Source organism: Giraffa tippelskirchi, chromosome 1 (genome assembly GCF_054371585.1).
Source record: "Giraffa tippelskirchi isolate mGirTip1 chromosome 1, T2T-mGirTip1v1.2.pri, whole genome shotgun sequence".
NCBI lineage: Eukaryota > Metazoa > Chordata > Mammalia > Artiodactyla > Giraffidae > Giraffa > Giraffa tippelskirchi.
The window spans coordinates 143,693,420-143,705,486 of NC_137275.1; the positions used below are offsets into that span (position 1 = coordinate 143,693,420).

The 12,067-nt window shown below is 36.2% G+C and overlaps 1 protein-coding gene across 11 annotated transcripts in view; it reads right to left on the bottom strand.

Annotated features, from left to right (window-relative positions):
• FOCAD (focadhesin) overlaps positions 1 to 12,067 on the bottom strand; it is a 301,886-nt gene that overhangs the window by 209,383 nt on the left and 80,436 nt on the right. For 10 of the 11 annotated variants that reach the window (XR_014076742.1, XR_014076743.1, XM_081569967.1 and 7 more), the window contains 2 exons: positions 9,824 to 10,028; positions 6,214 to 6,420 (listed from right to left, as the gene is read on the bottom strand). The exons of the other annotated variant lie outside the window; for it this stretch is intronic. Coding sequence is in view for 8 of the 10 variants with exons in the window: in XM_081569967.1 (XP_081426093.1) it covers positions 6,214 to 6,420; positions 9,824 to 10,028 (412 nt within the window). In the remaining 2 variants the exon portion in view is untranslated. The remainder of the gene's footprint in view (positions 1 to 6,213; positions 6,421 to 9,823; positions 10,029 to 12,067) is intronic. 11 annotated transcript variants of the gene reach the window in all.

A 12,067-nucleotide genomic window follows, 5' to 3' on the forward strand; every position in this document is an offset into this window, starting at 1 on the left:
GTCATCTGATGGTAATGTGTTAGGGAACATAGGTTTCCAGCCTTCCCAAAGCTGGAATGTATAGCACTCTCCACTTTGAAAGCTACCTAGTCTCTGCACAAACAATATTTTCTGTTAAGAATACATATGCTTAGGGCTCTGTGCTTCCAATGCAGGGGGCATGGGTTCAATCACTGGTCAGGGAACTAAGGTCATACAAGTCACATGGTATAGCCAAAAAAAAAAAAGAGAGAAAAGAATATATATATTTTGCTTGAAATGGAAAGCACCTTATGTTATGATCATTCAAACAGGCTAAAAATAGTTCAGCTAAGACCAAATACATTGAAACTAATGTAGCCTAAGAAATACATCCATTTTCAGTGTGCAATGAAGTAAATCCGATATAAGAACAAAAAAGGAATAAAGAGGAAAAGACAAGTTATTGTAATATTTGAATTGAACATTTAGCTAAATTTCCTGGGGGACAGGAAATTTCACAACATAATTATTTTAACAGTTCTACATATTTTTAATTCCTTCTAAAATTTTTTAAATATTGGGCAGATGGAAGACACAGCATAAATAAGACCTTCTCCCACAGACACCATTTCATCATTCTCAATGAAAGTATTCTGTCATTCTATATTAAAATCAAAAATATTTTTAAAATTCAACTCAAGCCAAAAATAGGACAATCTGAATTTTAATAAGGATATTACCTATAAGAAGTTGAAATGCATCAAATATGTTTAAATCTATAAGTTCAGAATACTTTCAGAAATTAGTAAGTAAAGGGAAAGAGTCAAGCATGTATTCTAACTTTTCTGTATAAACTCTACTACTAGATAACCAAATACTAAGTGGAACCAACTACTTCTTTTAAGAGAAGTATTCCAGCTAACAAATGAAGAAGAACAGAATTAGATCATCATTTCTTTAATTCCTAAAGAATTAATGGAACTAGGCACTGAGCATCAACAACTATCAACATCATAAAAAGAAAAGCAACACATATTATGTGCTTCTTGATGAAAGAACACACCATGCCCTGCAGTCTTGGAGACAAAAAACAAAACAAAAATCTGAATCTGATCAGGCCTCTATAGCTAACAACCTATGAACAGAGAAACATGTCAAAGTGCACCAAGAGATTGCAATCAGCAGATTTCAAGATTTACAAAACTCTATAGCTCACATAAGCCAGGTTTTTCTTTTTCTTTTTTTTTAACATGTAAACAATGTACAGATATACACGGAGGTGATAAAACTATAAACAAATATAAAGAAGATATCACTATAGAAGTCAGGATAGTCAGGGGAGAAAGGAGGTTGTGATTAGGATTGGGCTCCTGGAAAACTTCTAGGGTTGCCAGAAAAGTTCTATTTCTTGATTTTTGATGCTTTTAAGGTTGTTTACCTTATACACACAAATATATATATAATAATAAAATTATTTAAGGGTGCTAGTTTAAAAGGTAGATGTTTGGACCCATCCAGTCCAGCTAATTCAATATCTCTAGGGGTAGGACCTAGGCATTTACAGTTTAAATAAAATCTGCCTAGTGATTTTGATGCACTCTAGTCTGAACAATTTGATTGGAATATAAACTTCACAGATCTTGTCTTTTTCACCTAACTGCCATAGCAAAATATTTGCCATAAAAAACTGTCTCCTACTCACATGAATCTACACAAACACAAAGGAACATTATGGGTTTACCTGTTAACTACATTACATATATGGTTAAGACAGGCAATTCCAAGTAATTTAACTATATATTATTATCTATATAGTATTTTCTATATATTATTTATCTACAAATACTATTTATCCATATTTTATATATATTTTATTAGTATATCAATATATTATCTATTATAGTTATTATCTAATAGGTATAACTATATAAAATTGATATAAATAAACATCTGAAAAAGTATGATTATTTTATAATATTAACTACATAATTTGTAACATCTAAGTATGTGCTCAGTTGTGTCTAACTCTTTGCGACCCCATAGGCAGTAGTCCACCTAGCTCCTCTGCTCATGGAATTTTCCAGGCAAGAATACTGGAGTGGGGTGCCATTTCTTACTCCAGGAGATCTTCCCAATCCAGGGATCAAACCCATGCCTCTTATATCTCCTGCATTGGCAGATGGATTCTTTACCACTAGTGCCACTTGGGATATGGTAATAATGTATAGTAACATTTAATATGTTTAACAACATATATTACCATATATTAAATGTTACTATACATTATTACTATATATTACTGTATCTAATAGACAATATATAATATTATAATTTTTTAAAGTTACCATTAATATATAACACAAACATATCATTATATAATATATATATAAAACAAATACAATATTGTAAAGTTAAAAAATAGAAAATAAACTAATTAAAAAAAAAAGAAAAAAAAAAAACCCAGCATCTGCTTCCCCTGGTGGCTCAGACAGCAAAGAATCTGTCTGCAATGCAGGAGACTCAGGTTCAACCCCCAGGTCAGGAAGATACCCTGGAGAAGAGAATGGCTACCCACTTCAGCATTCTTGCCTGGAGAATTCCATGGACAGAGGAGCCTGGCAAGCTATAATCCATGGAGTTGAAAAGAGTCGGACATGACTGAGCATCTAACACACACAACACACACACATATAAAACCCAGCATTGGTGAAATCATGCTAATCACAAAACTGACAAACTGACAAAAGATTTACTTGAGTCTTCCCTGGCTCCTACCTCCCACCAAAATCTACACTCATGTTCTCTGTTTCCTCACTTACCATTCACTCCTTTATTCCAATTTGGTTCCTATCGCCATCACTCGGCTGAAACTGCTTCTTCTGTGAAGAATACATCTCTACAGGCTGAACCCTAAGAATACTTTCCAGCCCTTACTTTGAATCCTCTCTCCAGAACCCTGTTGACCAATCCTCTTTTTTAAAAATTCCTTCCGTTGATTTTCATGTCTGAGACAGATGACACAAGAAGGGGTATCTCGAAAGGGAGGATGATCACCTGTCTCTTCTGCTTATGATACAATCCTCCTAGCTGTACTTTCTCAGACTCCTCTGTATCAATACACTCCAAATATTCACAGCCCCTACAATTCCATCCCAAATCCTGTCATGCACTCCATGGTTAAAACTCTCACTCCAGAGTTGATGTTTACAAATCGATACCTTTAGCCTAAGCTTCCATCCTAAATTCTAAAACCATATATCCATCTATGATACCTACATACCTCAAACCAAGCATATCTCAAACTAAATTTATCATCTTCCCTCCAACATCAGCTACCATTTCTAAAGTGACTGCCACCATCTAGTTGCCCAAAATAGAAAGTTGAGACTCCACCAAGGACTTCTCCTTGACCGTGTACTCAACCACATGGCCGTACTGATTTCATGTTCTTTATTTCTCTTTTCCTGTTTTTGTTTCCCTAATTAGCCCCTTGCCATGGACTGAGGACCCCCTTCGAAAATATATACGATGAAGCCCTTACTGCCAATTGACTGTATTTGGAGTCAGGAAGTAATTATTAATAGTTAAATGAGGTCATAAGGGTGGAGCCTTAATTCAAAAGGATTAGCGTCTTGTAAGAAGAAACAATAGAGACCTTATTCATGTCCTCTCTCCACTGTGTGCACAGTGAGACAGCAGCCTTCTACAAGCCAGCAAGAAAGAGATCTTACTAGGAATCAAATTGGCCAGCACCCTCATCTTGGACTTCCTAGTCTCCTGAACTGCAAGAAATGAATTTCTGTTGCTTAAGGTATCCAATCTGTGATTATTTTATTATGGCAGCCCTAGCAGTCTATCCATCCTCACTTCCTGCCCTATTTGTGTTCCCTTCCTTCAAACCCTTTCCCACTCTCCCACTAGAATGATCTTACACACACACACAAGTAGGGGGGCACCACTTTGCTGAAAGTTCTTCAATAGCATGCCACTGCCTAAAAGATAAGACATAAGCTCATTTGTGAGGAAGGGAAGAGCCTTTGTGATAGGCTCAGCCTTCTCTCCTACATCTTAATCCTCAGTAACACTCAACACTTTTTTCTGAATGGGCCATGCCTGTGACTTTCTCACGTTTCTATGTTTGGGCACACACTGCAGTTTGTACCAAGTTTCCTTAGCAAACTCCTCCAATCTGAACTCAGGCCCTACCTCCCTTAAATTATCCTTCCACTGGGCTTTAAATACACCCCCACAAAAACATTTACCTAACTGTACTACAATTATTTATTAGCATGTTTCTAAGTCACTTGAGGTCACAGAATGGCCTTTTCATTTATGAACAAATGACTCTTGATAAACACATGGGTTTGAACTGCACAGGTCCGCTTGTACATAGATGTTTGTCAACAGATACATACTATAGAACTATACAATCAGCAGATGGTTGAATCAACGGATGCAGAACTCCAGATATGGAGAGCCGACTGTAAAGTTATACGTGTATTTTCCATCTCTCAGAGAGTTGGCACCCCTAATTCCCATGTTGTTCAAGGGTCAAATGAATTCTTCCATTGTTTTTCAGTCATTCAGTTGTGTCTGAGTCTTTGCAACCCTATAAACTGTAGCACGTCAGTCTTCCCTGTCCTTTACTATCTCCCAGGGTTTGCTCAAACTTATGTCCAATGAGTCAGTGATGCCATCCAACCATCTCATCCTCTGTCGTCCCCTTCTCTTCCTGCCCTCAATCTTTCCATGCATCAGGGTCTTTTCTAATGAGTCAGCTTTTCGCATGACATGGGCAAAGTATTGGAGCTTCAGCATCAGTCCTTCCAATAAATATTCAGGGTTGATTTCCTCTAGGATTGACTGGTTTGATCTCCTTGCAGACCAAGGATTCTCAAGAGTTTTCTCCAACATCACAAAAAGCATCAGTTCTTTGGCACTCAGCCTTCTTTACAGTCCAACTCTCACATCCATACATGACTACTGGAAAAACCATAGCTTTGACTAGACGGACCTTTGTCGGCAAAGTAACATCTCTGCTTTTTAATATGCTGTCTAGGTTTGCCATAGCTTTTCTTCCAAGGAGCAAGTGTTTTTTAATTTAATGGCTACAGTCACCGTCTGCAGTGATTTTGGAGCCCAAGAAATAAAGTCTCTCACTCTTTCCATTGCTTCCCCTACTATTTCCCATGAAGTGATGGAACTGGATGCCATGATCTTCGTTTTTGAATGTTAAGTTTTAAGCCAGCTTTTCACTCTCCTCTTTACCTTCATCAAGAGGCTCTTCAGTTCCTCTTTGCTTTCTGCCGTAACGGTAGTGTCATCTGCATATCTGAGGTTATTGATATTTTTCACGGCAATCTTGATTTCAACTTGTGCTTCATCAAGCCCAGCATTTCTCATGATGTACTCTGCATACAAGTTAAATAAGCAGGTTGACAATATACAACCTTCACGTACTCCTTTCCCAATTTGGAGCCAGTCCATTGTTCCATGTCCAGTTCTAACAGCTGCTTCTTGACCTGCATACAGGTTTCTTAGGAGGCAGGTCAGGTGGTCTGGTATTCCCATCTCTTGAAGAATTTTCCACAGTTTATTGTGATCCACACAGTCAAAGGCTTTAGCGTAGTCAGTGAAGCAAAAGTAGATATTTTTCTGGAATTCTCTTGCTTTTTCTATGATCCAACAGATGTTGGCATTTTGATGTCTGGTTCCTCTGCCTTTTCTGAATCCAACCTGTACATCTGGAAGTTGTTGGTTCACATACTGTTGAAGCCTTGCTTGGAGTATTTTGAGCATTACATAGAGTGTGGCATATAAGTGTTGAATATTTGTGTCCTACATGAGTAAATGAAAAAACTGTCACTGTGGTATACCCTTAACTGATGCTCCAAACAGTATGTAATGACTCATTTTTATAATAAATGATGATAGCAGCATTATATTACTGGGCTTCCCTGGTGGCTCAGATGATAAAGAATTTGCCTGCTATGTGGGAGACCCAAGTTCAATCCCTGGTTGGGAAGATACCCTGGAGAAGGGAATTGCTACCCACTCCAGTTTTCTTGCCTGGAGAATTCCATAGACAGAGGAGCCCGGCAAACTATAGTCCATGGGGTCACAAAAGTATGATCTAATAGTATTAGATAAAAAACACCTTTGATATGCAATAAAGCAAAAGAGTATACTCACCTTGCTACTAAAAGACCAATGTAAGTGATAATTGATATTAAAACTTCTTACTATCCTTACCTCCTTCATAAGCTCAACACTGTGCTCTAAAAGGTGAAGTAAAGATGAGCATTCCCCAGTTATGTTTAAGCTGACTTCACAGACACACAGTAGCTGAAGGGTCAGCTGGGTAAGCTGAATTTTCCAGAAAACAGGATAACGCAAAAGGTTTAAGTATACTTCTTCAATAAACAGCATCACTTCTGTTGTCTGTATCAAATCTTTGATCTGAAAAACAATCATTTTATGATATTACAGTAATACACAAACCAAGGGATAATTTAACTTATACAAGAAGCTTACCAATAAACTATTTTTTCTCTAAACCTATAAAGACTTAAAAGAGATGAAGAAATTTATGTAACTCAAAGACAGTTAAATCATACAACTCTGCCTTCTCCTATTGTCACTAACTGAAACACAATTTGCTACTGTTTTTGTTACTGCTAGCTAGCACAAATTCTTCTCATTTATTTTTCTAACTACTCTCAGTGCAGATTTTAAAAGACAAATTACATGACAGTACCACATGTTGAAGTAAATAAATTAAAGTTGGTTTTGAATCCTTCAAATGAACTTGCCTTTCTACAATTCCAACATAGTTACCTGCAAGAAAAGGGTTAGCATGTTATTCTAATGCACTGCTAAGCCCTCCGTCTGCAAGAAATTTGTTCAGACAACTTTAACTGAGAGCATAATTTCCAAACATGGCAGATGCAGTGAAAGGCCATATTCAAATAGTAGAGTGTCTTCTCAACTGGCTAATGTATTAGATAGGAAGGACTTGAATGCTCTTGAAAATCCCAATTCAATTCAAACCCAGCTGTTCTGATCAAAATTCTGGAGTTAGTACTAAGGATATGGTCCTACTCACAGATACACTGGCATTTCCCAGAGATTACAAACAATGAACCATCTGCTTCAATCAGGAGCCTTGTGTCTGTTAAATTCATCAAGAGGAAAGCCTACAGTTGACCAGCTGTACCTTTCACCCAGTCGTTACCACTATAATAACCCCAAAAGACTGTAAGTTATACACAGAAAAATTACTTTCTAACAAATAAAAAGAAAAAATATTAAAAGATCAAGGGGGAGGAGACAGCAGAAAATACTAAGTTATTAAGAAAAAATGTGAATAGTTCAGTAGCCAAATTATTTTACTCCTTTGCAAACATATAAAGGAGTATATTTGCAAAGGCAAAAGGCCACCAAGAATTGAAAGGGATTTAAAACAAAGTAAAGCCTCATGTTTATTTGACAACATACTTCCTTGAGTGCATTTTTTCCACATACTTAAAATTTTCTGTAATAAAAAAAATTTTTCAAGACAGTCTCAGTAACTTAACATTAAAGGCTTTCTAATCTTTAGCATTAGCAAAATTCTTAACAAGATTACTTGGTAAGTAATGGTTTCTCTTTATGTTGAAATAGACCATGTAAAATGAATAATATGTGAGATGACAAGTCACAATTAAAAAGAACGACTGGGACCAAAGTCAGTAGTGAAGTTTAAGGCAGGTAAAAAGGCAATTCCATAAATACAAAATGAAAGAACAATTGAAGTGAGAAAAAAAAGAAATAGGAGTTTCACTGGTCAGCATCTCATTGACCTACGGATCAATAGTGTGATGGCTATTTCTAAGGAAAAACTTTTAATTATACGATTGTTTTGAAATGCTCCATATGGGTCAGACTACATCTACAGTACTACATTCAGCTCTAAAAAGAACATTTTATAATAATACATTCTCAACACCAATAGACTATAGAAATTCCTTGCAAAGAACAGTGAAAAGTTGAAACCATTTCATGTGGAAAAGTAAAGAAATTGATGAAGAAAAGAAAGAAGAGAGGAAGGGAGTAAAGGATTAAAAGAAAGAAAAGGAAGGAAGAAATGTGTAAGATAGAAGGCAAGTAAGCTGTTTAAAAAGCTTATTTTGTTTTGTTTTGAGAAGAACAGAGCCTCATGGGTAATCTTAGGAAAATGCAGGTCAATTAGAAGTATTTGCTAAAAAATATATATAAAAAATGGTTGTCTTGCAAAATAGCATGCTTCCTATCACTGAAATATTTAATTAGTCATGGGATGGTTGTCTCTTAAAGAGTATAATAAATACATATAAGTAGTGGGAAAATGAATTACATTACCACTAAGATCCCTCCCAGCTCTGTTCTTCATTCCAATTAAGCTGATTTGTTAATAATTAAATGTATTTATGTCACTAGTCCCATTAGTTCCAAATGATGGATCTGGATTTTTCTTCTCACCTACTGTGACTAAATATATTAACAAGCCACAGATTCCCAGGTGGCACTAGTGGTAAAGAACCTGCCTGTCAATTCAGGAAACCTAAGAGACACAGGTTCCATCCCTGGGTCAGGAAAATCTGCTGGAGGAAGGTAAAGCAACCCACTCCAGTCTTCTTGCCTGGAGAATCCCACGGATGGAGCAGCCTGGCGGGCTATGCTCCACGGGGTCTCGAAGAGTCAGATACCACTGAAGTGACTTAGCATGCATGCACAGATTCCTGAAAATACTTCACAAAACACACTTCTAGAAGTATTTAGGCTTGTTAATATAGGTTGATGACAGTGAAGGCAAACATCTACCAAAGAGCACAGAACAGGGTAATACAAGCATGCTATGCAACAAGTGTATCCTAGTGCTATATGTCCTGCACATACACTGCTTTATTGGCCACACAAAGCAAAAGCTTTGAAAAAGCCACAGGAGAATTCACTTTAATTAACATTTCTCTGCCTTGATTACAGGAAAGTCTGATTATGAGTCACAAAAGATTCACTCTAGTCACTCCTTGATAACACAAACTTGAAACAGGTCATCTGTAACCTTAAGTGATCACCTGGAAAAACATTCACAAATTCCCTCCTATCGGCTAAGCAGCATGGTACTCAGCTTGTAGTCAAACAACAAACTAGATGGTGAGATGGGATAAATGAATATTATATTCAAATTACAACAATCTGGCAACTGAATATTTTTTTTAAATCTGTAGTTACAGAGATATTAGCTCAAATTTATCATTCCTCTTAACTCCCTAAGCATTCTATCCATACCTCTATTACACATCTTTGTCCATCTACTTTGAATTATAAGAATGCATATACCCGTTTTAGCTCCCTTCCTAGACTGTGGTCTTCTCAAGAATAGGATCCATACAGGTCACCACATATGCTATAAGGAAACTTTTGAAAACTGGAATCTAGCCAGCACTCAGATAGTCAAGCCCCTAGGGCTGTATGTACCCAGAGAGATGTCTTTTTCCAACTTACACAAAGAGGACTTTTTTTTTTTAAACTTATAACCTTCTCAGTGTCCAGCATAAGGGGAAACTCAGTTCAAAATTATTTTCCCTGAGGAGTCCTTCTTAAAGTTTTCATTCCTACTAATCCTAAAATGGATTATGTTGATTTACATTTCTGTGAATTTAGTTAACATTGTATATATCAGAGTGAAATCTAGATTTGTTTCCATTATCATCTCCAAAACCCAGAAAGCGTTTCTAGAGCTGTTTGCCACATCACATAGGTTCTATTTTATGTATAACAATAACAATCAATACTTATTAATTCAGGTGCCATATTAATGAAAGAGGAGAAAAGACCTTACCTGCAAACATGGAACCATGTCACAACACAGTTGTAGTATCTGTTGTTCCAAAATTGATGGTTGTTCTTTGTCACAAAGGACCCGGGGCTTAAGTAAGACTTTGAGCAGAGTTAATCGGAGTTTAGCGTATTCTTGTAACTGGGATGGTTCACAATATAGATACCATAGAAATGGCGCCATAATTTGGATACATGAAACTTCAGACCTGCAAGTAAGTCATGTAATGTAGAAACTAGTCACTGAATTACACAGAGTACCAAACGGGTAAGTGTCAAGCATCAACTTAGAGTTCATGACATGTCATAAACTATGATACTATTGAGTGTACCTTTTTTATCATGACTCTTCTCTTCCACCATGACCCACCTAAACTCATGCCAAACAGTTGTTTCTACACAGGGGAGAATGGCTTAATACCTGGAGCCCATAAGCCTGATGCCCAGGACTAACAGGGTCTACTTGCACACTAAAATAGCATCTACATCTCCAGGACCAGTCTTTGGTGAACATCAAAATCATCTGAGAATCTTTTGAGAATTTTAGACATCAGGATCCATTTTTCCAAGAGTAAGAAACAAGTGTGCAGTTTTGGAAAAGCTCGACAGGTAAGGTCCTAAGTAAAATACAATACAAAACAGAACTCATACAGACATCCAAGATGATGATCAACAGTTAATACTTACTTGTCAACTTGTCAGCACTTAGAGTGTACATGTTACTACACTTGGTGCCTTTAAATTCAATCTTTACTGCAACCCGACAAAATAAAAATATTATTATCCCATTATGCAGACACAGAAACTGAGACAGACAGAAGTGAAGTAATTTGCCAAGTCCTCCTAAGTTTTTCCCACTCAAACGAGGAAGACTTTACAAATCTTTCATATCTATTTGGATTATAATACATCCCTATAACTCCAAGTCCAAAGTCACTAAAATGCCAGAATGACCTTTCAGACATAAAAATTTGATCATGTCATTAATCAGCTTGACAGAGTTTATGCTTAAGATAAAGTATTCACAAACCCTTCATAATTTGACCTCTATCTTTCCAATTTTATTTCTTCTTCCTCTCCATTCTCCGCTGAACTACACTAAAATTTGGTCTGATCTTCAGTCAAGTCATCTGGGTTTTCTTCTCACCTGCTGTTACATTTATCTGTAATACTCTCCCCTTTCTCCTTTTCCTGTTCCCTCCTTTGCCTAATTTCTATTACCTTTCAGTTCTCCCCTTTAAAATGACTTTCTGAGGGCCTTCCCTGACACACAGCCTTGGTCAAATCCCCATTGTGTACTTGCACAGGATAATGATTTTATTGTCATTATTTATTTATATCTCCATCCCCTGCTAGATTATTAGTCAATAAGGGCATGAATCATGGGTTTCCGTTTAATGCTGTATCATCAATAAGCGTACACACTAGGCCCTCATAGATGCTCAATCATTAAATTAATTGATTAATTTATACTGCAATAGAGTAGTTTTATAATTAGCATGCATTGATTAAATATCATGATTTTAATATTTTTTCATAATTACTATAAATAAGTTATTATTAGATAAGATACAAAGATGAAACAGGCATTATCTATCCTTAAGAAGCATGTAGTCTAACAGGGACCATCAGCTCTGTTTCTGGACTAGAGAATACAAAGTGAAAAAGGTGCTAAAAGAAAGGTATAAGGTGCAATACTTAATGGAGGAAATGGTATTTAAATCATAACTGATGATATTAATTTTATAATGCTATGCATTCCACAGCAATGTGATTTCAAAACACCATTAACACTAATAAAAATTTAAAAGTTACCAAATTTTTGATAAGATTTAACCTATTCATTCGTTCATTTATTCACTTGACAAAATTTACTGAGCTCCTACAGATATCTTCACTCTTCTATGTGCTAGAAACAAAATTAAACACTTGCTCTGACAGAGCTCACAATCTGGAGGAAGTTTTTTTTCCCCTCATCAGCACCAATACTGACACAATCTATAAAAAAACAAAAGGACTTGTGAGTTCATAATTATTAATGAAACATTAATAATTGTCTTTATCACAATACCTACTTTAATAAACTAAGAAAAGCTTCATAGATCAAGCAAGTAAATGATGTATATATGGATTAGACTATGGAACAGCAAAGAGACTTAAAAAACATTGTTCCCCCATCTCTCACCAATAATGTACTCCCCAAAGAATAAATACTAGCCAGGTGGGAAGCAACAGTTAGAACTGGACA